Genomic DNA, 14,707 nt, shown 5'->3' on the forward strand with positions numbered 1-14,707 from the left:
GTTCACTGTTTCTACAGTTGTTGTTTGTTTTTTTTACTTGAATTATTTGCCACATATTTAACATCTTTAAGCATAAAAACACTCTGATACTTAAATGAGAAGATAACAGCTGGTAAATAGAAAAATGCAGCAGCAGGTTTACCTCTGTCCCTGAACATAGCCAGCATTTTGGTAACCACAATAATCTCTACGAACTCAACAAAAAAATGTACATTATATATATATATTGTAGCTACAAGTGGGATCATAAACTTACAGGTGGTAAAGCGTCTTATAAATCCCTCACCTGCCTTAACCCAGATATTTCCCACTGCGCCTGAACGCATCGTTACTATGCTCTTTATCTGAGGCTGAAACCAGTGAAGCTCCGCCCACCGACCGCTCAAACTGATATGAGAAGAAGGAACAGATTCAATCTGACAGTCAGCTGCTGGTTTCTCTCCAACTAACGTGTCATTTTCTGGATTAATCTTCTCTGAAATCACAGAAACACCTGCTGAAATGGGATTCCTGCTGACCAAGATGCTGGCTGTGTTCGGGGACAGAGGTAAACCTGCTGCTCTACTTTTCTCTTTATCAGCTGTTTTCTTCTTCTTATTTAGTTTCTGTCACTGTTTTTATAGATGTTATTACAGATGTTAATAATTAGGCAGATAACTCCAGGGAATTAAAAAGAACGTTAAAAGACTGTAAAAGCAGTGACAAAAACAGCAAATATCTTTACAATAATGGTATTTTTAGCTGATTTAAACATAGTAAAACAGTTTGATTGTGTTGTCATACACTGACAAAGAACAAAATACTATTTGTATGAATAAAAATATGTGATGTGGACGTTATGTACAACTAGGGTCTATTTTTTATTTTTGTTTTTATTTTGCACCTTTTTTGATGGTTTTATTAGGTACCTGTAACTTTACAAAACAAGGAAAAACTACAAAATGATAGTTTTAAAAATTATTCACCAATTTACAGTTTAGAGATACACAATTTTTCGATCAAGCAACAACAAACATATGTAAAATAACTTTTTATTCCCGACTTTAAGTACAGTAAAAATATCTTACACTTTAATTTTTTTTCTTCCAAACAACAACAAATATCCCTAGAATAATTTTTTTTGGTAATTCAAATCTTTTAATACATGCTTTATTATTATTATTATTATTATTATTATTATTATTATTATTATTATTATTATTATTATTATTATTATTATTATTATTATCATTATTGTGTCTGCTTTATTTACAGTTTTGCCCATTTTTTATAATTAGTGTGCACATTTTTATTTATTTTTCTGGTGATTTTGCATGTTGTTATCTATATTTTAACAGATCAGGAAAGAAGCTGGAAAGTAACGGTTAAAAAATTTATTTAATCCTTAATAATAATAATAATAATAATAAATTTTATTTATAAAGCGCTTTTCCAAAAGCTCAAAGACGCTGTACATAAAATACAATAAGATAGAACAAAACAGATAATTAAAATCAGTAGATAGTAAACAAGTTCAAGATAAAATACAGAATCACTTAAGGAAAGCAGATCTAAAAAGGTGAGTCTTTAAAAGGGATTTAAATGTGGTGAGGTTGGTGCAGTCACGGAGGGCATGGGGGAGTGAGTTCCAGAGTGTGGGGGCGGCAATGGCGAAGGCTCTGTCCCCCCAATGTCGCCGGCTGGTCCTGTGCGGGATGGAAAGGAGGTTTGTGTGGGAGGAACGGAGATTCCTGGGGGGGGTGTAGGGGAGGAGCAAATCGGTAAGGTAAGAGGGGGCTAGATTATGGATGGACTTGAAGGTGAGGAGAAGCAGTTTGTACTGGATGCGGTGTGAAATGGGGAGCCAATGGAGGTTCCGCAGGACGGGTGTGATATGGTCGTGAGAACAGGTTCGGGTGAGGAGTCGGGCAGCAGAGTTTTGAATGAGTTGAAGTTTATTGAGAACTTTGGAGGTGGAGCCGAAGAGAAGGCTATTGCAGTAGTCAAGGCGGGAAGTGACGAAGGCATGAATGAGGGTTTCAGCGGCTGAGAAGGAGAGGAAGGGGCGGAGACGGGCGACGTTGCGGAGATGGAAATAGGCAGTTTTGGTGATCTGATTAATGTGGGGTTCAAAAGTGAGGTTGCTGTCAAATATCACACCGAGGTTGCGGATGTGAGCAGAAGGAGATAGGGTGGTGTTATCAATGGTAATGGGGGGGTGGGGAAATGGTGTGAGTGATTTAGGTCCGATAAGGATGAGATCAGTCTTGTCACAGTTTAGCAGGAGAAAATTTTTCCTCATCCAGGATTTAATGTCGGCCAGGCAGCTGGAGAGAGAGGGGAGGGTGGTGGTGGCGGTGGTGTTGGTGGAGATGTAGAGTTGGATATCGTCGGCGTAGCAATGGAAGTGTAGGTTGTGGCGGCGGATGATGTTGCCGAGGGGGAGGAGGTACAGGATAAAGAGGAGGGGGCCAAGTACTGATCCTTGAGGGACACCATGGGACAGGGGGGCGGTGGGTGATGTGCAGTTGTTGACCTTGATGAATTGTTGTCGATTAGTGAGATATGATGTGAACCAGGTGAGGGCGGTGCCGGTGATGTTAATGGAGGATTGAAGGCGGGACAGGAGGATGGAGTGATTGATTGTGTCAAATGCTGCAGAGAGGTCGAGAAGAATGAGGATGGTGACTTGTCCAGAGTCTGAGGAGAGGAGGAGATCATTGGTGACCTTGAGGAGAGCAGTTTCAGTGCTGTGATGAGAGCGGAATCCGGATTGAAAGGTTTCATACAGGTTGTTGGAGGTGAGGTGAGTTTTCAACTGGGCAGCGACGACACGTTCTAATGTTTTGGATATGAAGGGGAGATTGGAGATGGGCCGGAAGTTGTGAGGGGAGGTTGGATCCAAACCAGGTTTTTTGAGGATGGGGGAGACAGAGGCGAGCTTGAGGGGTGAGGGGACACAGCCAGTACTGAGGGAAGTGTTGATGATGTTAGAGATGAGGGGGGCGATAACAGGGAGGCAGTTTTTGAGGAGGGCAGTGGGGATGGGGTCCAGGCAGGATGTGGAGTTTTTAGTTCCAGTGATGAATTTGGGCAGGTCCAGGGGGGAAACGGGCGAGAAGTGGGCCAGGGGGGGAAAGTTCAGAGGGTTTGGTGGAGGAGAGGGGGGATCAAGTGAAGTGGGAGAGGTGACAAGGCTGCTGTGGATGGAGATGATTTTGTTATGAAAAAAGAGAGGAATAGGTTGCATTTGTCAGTGGTGAACGAGTTTGAGACTGTGTCCGGGGGGGCAAGGAGTTTATTGACAGTTGAGAAGAGGGATTTGGGGTTGTTGGAGCTGGTATTGATCAGGTCAGAGTAGAAAGTGGACCGTGCAGATTTCAGGGCGTCTTTGTATTGTTGGAGGAAGTCGGAGTAGGCTTGGCGGTGAACTGTCAGGTTTGTTTTCTTGACAAGACGTTCTAGCTGTCGTTTATGGGCTTTCATGAGGTGGAGTTCAGGGGTGTACCATGGAGCAGAGTGGGAGAAAGTAACTAATTTGGATTTGAGGGGAGCAAGCTGATCAAGACAGGAAGAGAGAGTATGATTGTAGTGGTTGATGAGGTCAGTGGGGTTATTGATTGACGGGGGAGGGGAGACGGACAATGCAGTGGTCAGTGAGGCGGAGAATACAGAGGGGGAGAGTGATCTGGTGTTTCTAAAAAAGATTGTCCGTTTTTCCTTGGGCAGGGGGGTGGGGAGGCTGATGTCCATAGTTATTGCTAGGTGGTCAGAGATGGAGAGATGACAGCTGGAGATATTTAGGACTGTAAGACCAGAGGAGCAAACCAGATCGAGGATGTGTCCATGGTTGTGGGTGGGGAAATTGACATGCTGGGTGAGGTTGAGTGATTGTAGGAGATCTAGGAAGTCAGAGGCAGATTTACTGTGAAGGTTGTCCATGTGAAAGTTGAAGTCACCAAGGATGAGGACTGACGGAGATGTAGCTAATAGCTGGGTGGCAAAGTGGGAAAAGTCAGGGAGAAATGAGGGGTTTGGTTTAGGTGGGCGGTAAATGATAGCAGTGACCATTGGGGTGGGACCGGGTGATTTAAAAACAAGGTGTTCAAAGGAGGGGGAGGCAATCCTTAATGCACATATTTGTTCTTCCAAATAATGGAAAAATATTTGTAAAAGAAATTATATATTATATTACACTAAAAATATTGTCATTTTACAGTCAAATGTTATATATGGGCAAATGATCATTTATAATAATACATATTTCTTGACTTTTTAAAAAATTTTGTTAAAATTTTTTATGATTATTTGGAAATTAATGTTTTCTTTCTGTTATTTTGCAAATTATTATCTGTAACCAAAGTGGGAAAAAATCGGTAAAATGGTATTTTTTTTTACATTTTCCCACAAAATCACTGCAATGTTTAAACACTGTACTGCAAAGCACAATATTTAATGTAAGTGTTATTTGCTGCTAAAAATATACAGAAAACTTGATTGAAATCACCCCTGTGAATAAGATATTCTGCTGAGCACATCTCAGCTCTGTACCTTCTTTATCTTATCTGTGTACGTTTCTCTGGTGATGCTCAAATTATGCAACTGAAGATAAGAACCCAGAGCAGAACCGTTTTAAAGATGAAACAATTGAGTTGAACATGTTTAACTTTCCTACAGAGCACAAAGTCATCGTGGTGGGTTTGGACAACGCAGGAAAAACCACCATCCTCTACCAGTTGTGAGTGATTTCACTGATTTCGGAGCCTTTTGTCTGCGGTTAACACTTTTATCTTAATTAAAAATGTTTATTTTTCCACCTACCAGCCTAACGAAAGAAGCCGTCCACACGTCGCCGACCATCGGCAGCAACGTGGAGGAGATCACAGTCCGAAACACTCACTTCTTGGTTTGGGACATCGGAGGGCAGGAGAGCCTTCGAGCCAGCTGGTACTCGTACTTCTGCAACACTGAGGTGAGCTTAAGACACATTTTATGAAGCAAAAACGAACAAAAGCAACTTTTACTGGTGCTTTTATCCGAGTTATTGTTCTTGCATTCACTGAAACACCACAAAGTCTCTCTCTAGACATTGCACGTTAACCCACATTGGCTTGTTGTGTTGATAAGCTACTTAGTACTGTAGATAATCATTTACAGTGTGTTACATCACACATCTTGTGCCTAAAGTCTCTGATAACTTACATGTTGTGGCCAGTTTTGTAAGTCAAACCTCAATAAGTCTGGTTAACCTCCATATTTAATAATACAGCAGCGACTTAGCCTTTATATTTATATTATTTAGGTTAAGTTCAGTAATTTATGACCCCATATGGTCTTTTGTTAATTGAATTATTCTCCTTATTCAATTAAAACTGTAGGATCTTAGGTTTAATATGCATTATTGTCAGGTAAAGTAGTGTTTTATATCACTTTTGTAGGGTTTTAATCCCTAACGTCAATTAAATGTGTAAATTTACACCCTAAATAAAATTATAAGGTCTTAACCCCAATATTTACTCTTTTTAGGTAATTTTTTTAACATTGAATATAACATTTTTTTGACTGGAAGGTACTTTTCAGTATGAAAATGTTGATTGGGTTTCATCATTTTTCTAATTGGACATTTGTTTTGTTGTGAAGTACTTTCATTTGTGCTATACAACTAAAGTAATTATCATTATTATAATTATTATCGTGATTATCATTATTGTCATGATTTTTAGTATCATTATCATGATTTTTATTATTCTTGTTAATATGATTACTATTGTTTTTTCAGATTGTCATCCTGGTTGTGGATAGCACCGACCGCGAACGTCTGACTGTAACCAAAGATGAGCTGCACCAGATGCTCGCACATGAGGTACTATTGATGCCAAATCTTATAGACTTTAATTAAAAAAAAAAAAAAAAAAACATCTTTATTGTAACTTTTTTCCATGTAGCATCTTCAAACATAATAAAACCAGTCAACAAATGGCTGCTAACGCACTATAAAGTAGTTTTATTAGTAGATACAAGGTGTTAACTGACAACTAGAGCCACAATAATTAATGTCTGACTGTTTTAATAATCAGTTTAAAAGGGTGTAAATGTGACTGTTTTCTAGTTTCTTTATTCTTTTGAGACAGTAAATTGAAGATCTTAACAAGACTTTTGTCATCTTTATGTTTGGGGAACAGTGATTAACATTATTTGTCATTTTCAAGACCAAACAACTGATCGATTATTAGATTAGCAGCTTTAACTTCTTCCACTGACTAAGGAGTTATGCTTTCCAGTATTAAGCACCTGCTCCCAGGTGACAAATAGGTGTGGGAGGGTTAAAATAACTTGCTTTATGAATTAAATATAGAAAATCTAATCATTTCCGATTGACATAAAGGCGTTTTGTTGTTCTGTGAAACCCTCCTGTGTCTGGTATTCATGGTTTCATGTTGGAGACACACTTTCAGTAATTGCGTAACAGATGTGAAACCAGCTTACTAACCCATGACACAACGTGACGAGGAAGTCTTAAAAAAAAGACGTGTGAGTCAGCATACGTGTGTTGTTGAATGTTCCGCTTGTTCAAGTGGAAATATTTCAGTTATTCAGTGACTATAAGTGAATTGAACAGCCTCGTTTTCGTCTTGTTTTGATGCAGGAGCTGCAGAACGCCGCTGTTCTCATCATGGCCAACAAACAGGACGTGAAAGGCTCGATGACGGCGGCGGAGATCTCGCAGTGCCTCACGCTCGACACCATCACGACGCACTCGTGGCACGTCCAGGCCTGCTGCGCCCTGACAGGGGAAGGGTGAGTCCAAACACGCCTCGCTTTCTCTTTCACGACTCAATCCTGCGAATTATTAGCCCATCAAACGCTGAAAACACTGAACTGGTTTCTCTCCACAGGCTTCCTGCAAGTCTGGACTGGATGAGGTCACGAGTTGTTGCGAACTGAGACGACCTCCGAGTCGATCAAACTTCCTCAAACTGAGCCGCCGTGTCGCGTCAGGATTATCTGCAGCGGTTTTAAGACTGTGAACATGACGTGTCAGAGCCAGACCCGGCCTCGCCACGCTGACGGCGTCTTACTCAGCTGGGAGAGTCTGCAAGGAACTGCTCCTCGTCTGGACTCTGGATGATAAACTGATTGTAAACAATTTCTTCCTTGCTTTCTGTTCATGAAGAAGTTTCCCAGAAGTGTGTTGCAGTAAAACCTGTAATTTCAGATTCCACTCTGCTTCCATTGGATTTTACAGGAGATAATGAAGCGACAGCAGCAGTGAAATGATGATTGAAACGTCACTAATGCATTTCTAGACCTGTACAAACTGACCTTGAATGACAAAACATCTGGATAACTAGTAGATAAAAGACGATAATTGATAACACTAAAGCGCCTTAATTTAGCAGAATCATGCCGTGATTTCACAGAAACCTTCCATCGTGATCTCATTTTGGCCTTTGACTATTTCCTGAAACTGCAGACTTTCGTTCTTAACATCAACAGATTGTAAAACCTCACCAGTTTCATTAGAGCAAACTTTTCCACAAGAGTCTTTAAGTACAAACTGTGGCCTCCCCTTCTTTAAAATTGTATTTTCTGCCAGCGAACAAGTTTTTTTTGTTGTTGACCTGTATGTGTTAAATAATTTATTCTTTCAAAAAACAACAGCTCTCAGATTATATACTGTATATTACAGCAACATCCTGCACTGGAAAATGAGCTAAATGCTAAGGACGATATTTAAATGTACATATGTTAAAGTGTAATTTTTTAAATAAATGTTATTATTTCAAGTTGTGTGTGTGTGTGTGTGTGTGTGTGTGTGTGTGTGTGTGTGTGTGTGTGTGTGTGTGTGTGTGTGTGTGTGTGTGTGTGTGTGTGTGTGTGTGTGTGTGTGTGTGTGTGTGTGTGTGTGTGTGTGTGTGTGTGTGTGTGTGTGTGTGTCTCTCCTGCAGCTGGTTTATACCTGCAGTCATAGTAATGACAGAAAAGTTATTTGTGTTATTGTTTTCAGGGAATCTTTAGATTTGTTGGATTTTCCATGCATAATGTTGCAGTTTTTTTTCTTTTTGTTTTTGAAATTAGTCAGATAGAAGTATATAATATTGTTTGTTCAGTCAATCAGGTAAATTTGTAGCGCATTTTCATATTAGTCATTTAAATTTACATGATCAATAATACTGAAGGGCCTTAATCACAATATTTTAATTAGCCAGATAAATTTATATATTACTTAATATTCTAGGCTCTTCATCTTGCTATTTATTTGTATTTTTTGTAAAATTGCAGTGTAATTACTATAATGTTTAATTTACTCATGTAAATTTATGCAATAAATAATAATTCTGTGTCCTAACCTCAATATTTTAATTTTTTGGTAGATGTATATAATAAAATATTGCCAGGTGTTAACCGACAAAATTAATGTAATATTTAATATTGTAGGCTCCTAACTGTAATATTTCAATTACTCAAACACATGTATAAAATAAATAATTTGGTGTCTTAACCTTAATATTTAGATTAGCCAGAAAATTAATATTAACATCGTAGGCTCTTAATCTTAATATTTAAACTAGCCAGGTTCATTTGTATTTTATCTTATATTGCACGGTAACTGCTATAATATTTAATTACTCAGGTAAATTTATATAATAAATAATAACTTGGTGTCTTAACCTTAATATTTAATATTTTTTTTGGTAGTTCTGTATAATAAAATGTTGTAGGGCTTTAACCTTAATATTTAGGTTAGTCAGAAAAATGCATGTAATATTAAAAATTGTAATAATTTTTATTATTTAAATGAGGCAGGTAAATTAGTATTTTATTAATTATAATATTTAAATAACTCAGGTAAATTTATCTATTATATAATAATTTTGTGTCTTAACCTTAATATTTAAATTTGTTAGGTAGACTGATGTGATAAAATATTGTGCATCTTCAGCCTTACTATTTACGTTAGTCAAGTACTTTTTTTTTTTTTTTTTTTTTTTTAGATATTTATCCTGTTACATATCCCAATAAATAATATTGCGGAATCCTAAATTTCATAATTAAACTTGCTAGGTAAATAAATAAATAAATATTACGATATAATCAACTTTTCTATTGTTTTTCTCATAGATATACTCCTCTGCAGATTTAATATGGTTGTACATCCCACACATCACCCACAAACCACATGTGCATTCATTTTACTGGCATTTTTGTGATATGTATATGTATATTTTAAGCTACACATTTGTATTTATGTCATATATTTATGCATATCCTTATGCTGAATCCCTACGTTCTGATTTTTTTTTGTGTGTGTGTGCGTGCGTGTGTCCTGTCCCCTTCTATGTTTCGGCTTCTATTTAAAGACTCTAATGAATGTTTATTTTACTTATTTCCTGCTTTACCTGCTGCTGTTTCTCTGGAATGTCACTTCCTGTTTGTTATTTGAACAATGAGGCCTTAATCTGTGAAGCGTTTCTTCCGAGGAAAAATATGCTAACAATAGCGGTTACAACGATTCCAGCAACAACAGCGGCATTATTTACAAAATTGTAAGTGTAGAACCGAAAATGAATGTCAGGGGGCATCCGGATTTGAACCGGAGACCTCTTGATCTGCAGTCAAATGCTCTACCACTGAGCTATACCCCCGCGCGTTCTGTAATGCAAAACCGTTGGTATTTGTTCGCAATTTGGAAAAAGAAACGTTTTTTTTTAAAAAAGAATGTTAGCATGTTTTCTGTTTACTTTTGTTCCAAATAAAGCTTTGTTTTGTTTGCTAACTGGTATTTAACAGACACGACGTTATTCTGACACTAGGGGGAGAAATGAGCTTTCATTCATTTGTGGCGGCAGTCTGTCAGCTGTTACTATAAAACAGGTCTGAAAGGTCTAGCTTACACTCTGAACCACGCAAAACTGGTTTTCACTGAATCGGCAGGATTTTTGTAGCCGAAAACATCTATGAATTGAGTTCACATCAAAATACAACAAATATCTTCTGTCTGAGTTATCTCTTTTAGCATTTTCTATCAGGCCTGAGTCTCTGAAGCAAAGCACAGGTGCAAATAATGACGTTAATGACAGTAAACAATAGCAGAACCTACCCTAAATGGACTGTAATAATCTTTAATACACCTGGCATTGAAAAAGGTAAAGTTCAAACTGTCTGATTTATCTTAGTTTGTGTCATCCACCAAATGTGAAAGTAAAACAAAATTTATTGGCCGAGTTATGTCACATGAACTTGAGGTCAGTTCACAATTTGGTCTGAATATAACATTGCATAAGATAAGATAGAACTTTAATGATCCCAAAGGAAAGTCCCAAGAACTCTACCAGATACTCCTCATAATGCAAAATTACACAACCTGATGATAAATGCTTGTTGTTAAATAGAAAAAGCAAGGAATAACATGACTGTGTAGGAGAAAGCAAACACAGATATGCAGCTAAACACATACCAATCCAAACAAATGCAGGCAAATTTAAACATAGAACAATTATATAGAGGGAAGAGTTGGAGGACAGCTCAACGACATGGTTTAAAATCCCTCTTTGGTCGCTTTTAACCCCTAAAAACTCACATCTGATTATAAAAGTTCCAAATTTTGAATTTTTTGACAAAAACAATCACCTCCTGTCTTAAAATGATTTAAATGTGCAGTATTTCAACCTCAGTGCTTTCTCTAAAATGCACAGATCTATGATGCGCCACCTCTATCTCCATGTACCTCTTTACTATTCACTGCAGCTCAAGCACTGCTGTTTATTTCCTGTTTTATTTTTACATTCTCTGCCCCTGTGTCTCTCGGTGTCCTTACTTCCTGTCTCTGTCTATCTCCCTTCTGATTGGCCTCATCGGCTCCACCTGTGTCCTATGAATCAGGTGTGTCTTGTCTCCCAACTAGTTCCCTTTGCATAGATAGACTTCTGTGTTTTCCTTTGTTTTCCACCAGTTTGTCCTGCTTTGTCTCCTGTTTAAGTTCCTGTTCTTCCAGCCTGACTTCCTGTTCACCAGGTTTGTGTTTTGCATTTTGGTGCTTTGATTTTCTCACTAGTTGTTTTGCATTTAAATTAGTTACTTTTTTGGAAAAGATTCATGTGTACCTTTTAGTTTGGAGTTTGCAGCATCACTATTTCTGGAAGATGTGTGCAGTTTGACAGGGAAAAGTAAGAGTTTTAGTCTTGCTCCTGACAAGCATAGATATGAGATACACTTGTAGATTCTCCAGACTGAACTCCAGTCTTGCGTGCTTTGTTGGTTTTCCTGCTTGTTCCACACTTTCACAGATCAATTGGACTTCTAGTGGTATCTTAATAAATCAGAGGTGTAAAATAGCACAAAAGTCTTGTATTTCTTGACTTTACAAGATCTGCAGCGAGACCTAATTTTGAATTGTGTTTTATTTGCTCCTAAGACCATTTAACACCATCAGGGCTGCACTGGTCAGAATAGGGCTAAAACTGACTTGCATACCAGAAGAATGCATCTAAGCAACACAATGATTTATAGTTTTGGGCTTCATAGCTTTGGCTGTAGCAGCTGTAGTTTTTAGCTTGAATTATATTTAAAAACTTCTCATTAGTTTAGGATTATAGTTTGTTCTTTTGTGAGGAACTATACAGCTCTAAATGCCCATGTTTGGTAATATGGAGCCAACCCCCCACCCCTTTTTTTTTGTTAATGTGTCCATAGCTAGGTTCAGAAACTGTGGTTTGATTCAAGAAGTTGATGACTAGCTTCATGTGATCACTTGTTAGGTTTACTGAATCCAGATAATGAAAAGATATCATGGGTTTGTTGAACTTGTTTTTTTTAGCAGAGGCCTCGGCTCACCCATTCCTCTGTCAAAACTGCTCCAAACTGCATAGTACAGTAAATGTGGAGTAATTCAGTCACATAAGTAAAGACAGTCCCACCCTGCAAGCTGACAGGATTTGTTCTTTAGCTTTGTTAAGAAGAAAACTCCGGACATCTGACTGTCTTGGGGACTTTTATTGTTGCACAGCAGTTTTGATGTGTCTCTTCTGCTTCATTTTACTCATGTTTTGTCTTCATCAAACCATCATGTCATCAAAAAAGACTGCTTGCTAATGCACAAGCTACCTCATACTATAGCTATGTGTCCTACAGCTATTTGAACTGCAGCATACATGCAAGATGAATGTGAGTTACATGTATAATTTAATCCCGTCCAGATGTTTTCATCAAATCCTGCTTTTTCTTTGGTATTTTGGTCATTCAAATCATTTTACTCAACTCTGAGATTAAGTACTTTTATCATAAGTTTTCCTCCTTTTTAGGTTTCAGTTGCTGCCTCCATTCTCTGCTCTCAGGACCCTGAAACTGAAACAGCTAAATTAATTTCACCCGTCATTTCTTTTATTGTGCACACATGTGCCTTTTCCTCACGAGACACATTGAAATTTGTCTTCTGACTGCAGACTTTGGTGCTTCTCCTGAACACACCTGAGCTTCAGATGTTTACAAAATCTAGTTGATGCAATCAGACATCTGGAGAGTGGGAATAAAATTAATGTAAGGTAGTACTAAGACACAATGCTTTCAGAATGAATCCTGTATTCTCAGGGATGGTCTCAGGCAAATTTAATAATTCATTTACACCACAGAAGTCTTCTTGGGTGGAGTGAAGCCCAGGGTGCGGTGATGGTGCTCCTTCAAAGTAAGGTATTGTAGATGAAGTAAATGTTTGAAATTAATGTCATTTATCTTTCTGCTTTGGTTAATTGGATTCTATCAACTTTAAATTGCACGTTTCCCTTTAAAACTGATATTCTGATTTCTGCGCAAGTGTAAAATTGGGTTTACTGGTGTCCATGTTCTCTCAAGTTTTTCTCATTCAAATCTCTCAATTCTTCCAGTAGGATTAAAGGAAGTCTAATGACAAATGTTTAAGTTGAAAAACTGAAAACTTCAAGTTGTCTTAAAATGAAGTTGTAGAAACTGTTAATTTGAGGGCAATCAAATGATTGATCTAATTTGTAAACCAGTGGCATTAATGTTACTTAATTTGGATAAAATTAATTAAAATGCATGTTGCCAAATGGAGCAATTCATTTATTTTTGGTCTAACAATTCTTTATTCAGTGCACCAAGTCCCTTTGTATTTATTTGTTCATGCAGAAATATGTTTTGCTGTTAAAGGAGTCAGAGTATTCAAGCCTATGAACACTGAATGCATTTCTACTCCTGTTGTTTCTCCTTTGTTTCCTCGAGTGCAGAAATTAGCCATAAATGTCAATGCAAAGGCTTCAGTAGTCAGTGTTTGAATAAGTCTTGCAAAGTGCTGCAGCTCAGTGAGGAAACGCTGTTGAAACATCTATACAGGGAATAAATGAAGAGACTGACTGATTGCTGGGGTTTCTTATTAGCTTCGACTGAGCTTTAAAGGTGAGTTTATCGACTGTCGATTTCAAGCCCCATCACTTAAACTGAGACTGATTTTTGTGAGTAAAGACTCTTTAGGGGGGCCAGACAGAACGGAGGAGGAACCACCAAAACAAGTCTGTGGACATCAACCTCAGAATCACAGGGGAGGATGTCAGGGTAAATAAACTGCCTTGTTTTGGACCCTGTTGTGCACATTTGGGAGCACGGAAGCCTTGACACTGATGTTTACCAGAAACCCCGACACAAACACCGATGCCTTCTGTTTACCTCCCACCACCCACTGGAACACAAGCTGGTGGGTATCGGAACCTTACAGCGAGACTGATTCTACCAAGAAAGAAGGAAAAATGAAGCTGCACATTCTAGGAAAACCTGTTGCAACCCCAACAAAGTCGGCAAACACATCTGGAAAAAACACGACAACACTAAACAAGGAAGGAAACAATAAGTGGAAGAAGATTGTAATCCTGGTGCACCTCAGACCAAGCAACACAGACATAAACTGGTCCACCCTGAGGCTAAACCAGAAAAACACAAGCTGGGAAATACTGTATACGCAGTTAAATGTAACGAGGAGACTAAACAACTCAACAAAGATACAACACTTGGTCGTCCACCTGCATCTAGAGGATAACTCCTCCAACGTACAGATTCTGGATGAAGAAGAAAGATGGTATAGGAAAAGAGTTAAACAAGTAGAATATTTCATCAGTTATTTAAGAAAGTGAATTTTTAATATGCTCTAGGCATATTACAGTGTTTTTATGTTGTACAGCTCAAAAGTTTTTTTGAAAATATCTCACAAAATTGGACTAATCACTATTCACAGCATAAATATTGTCTTTCAGTCTAGCACGAGTGAGGAAGACTACGGATTTAAAAGTTTTCCGCAAGACAATCGACACTCATTTTATGGGAAATGACTACAGAATTTTAAAAGTTTACCCTTTTGAATTGAATTATCCCAAAAAAAATCATGATATTCCAATTTACTGAGATGCAGTAATGTCCAACTGGAACAGAGTAAGGGACCACGACACCAATTATCAGGTACTTACAGTGCTGTGGTGAATTTCACAACTATTAACACTTTGATTGTCAGAACTTTCGCTCTAAGTCAGTCAGGTAATCTCAAGGTGTTAACCTAACCAAATATAAATACTAAGTCTAAGTTACATAATTTATAATACCATAACACTTGCCACATTAGATTATTCTCTACAATTAATAATGCTGTAGGGTGTCAGCTTAAATATGTTGTCATAGTCAGGTAAAGTAGTTTTTGCACAGTTTTAGTTGGGTTTTAATCCATTATATG

The 14,707-nt window shown here is 37.9% G+C and overlaps 1 protein-coding gene and 1 non-coding gene across 2 annotated transcripts; one reads left to right on the plus strand and one right to left on the minus strand.

The window, feature by feature from the left end:
- Positions 1-388: 388 nt before the first annotated feature.
- Positions 389-7,769, plus strand: arl5c (ADP-ribosylation factor-like 5C). The gene is made up of 6 exons (XM_023278742.3): positions 389-547; positions 4,657-4,717; positions 4,804-4,951; positions 5,759-5,842; positions 6,626-6,777; positions 6,876-7,769. The coding sequence occupies exons 1-6, from the start codon at positions 502-504 to the stop codon at positions 6,922-6,924; spliced, it is 540 nt and encodes a 179-aa protein (XP_023134510.1). The 5' UTR covers positions 389-501; the 3' UTR covers positions 6,925-7,769.
- A 1,785-nt stretch (positions 7,770-9,554) lies between these two features.
- On the minus strand, positions 9,555-9,626 carry trnac-gca (transfer RNA cysteine (anticodon GCA)). Its single transcript has one exon. It is a non-coding gene; the product is annotated as a tRNA-Cys (tRNA).
- Positions 9,627-14,707: the final 5,081 nt, after the last annotated feature.

Source organism: Amphiprion ocellaris, chromosome 19, assembly GCF_022539595.1.
Source record: "Amphiprion ocellaris isolate individual 3 ecotype Okinawa chromosome 19, ASM2253959v1, whole genome shotgun sequence".
Classification (NCBI taxonomy): domain Eukaryota; kingdom Metazoa; phylum Chordata; class Actinopteri; family Pomacentridae; genus Amphiprion; species Amphiprion ocellaris.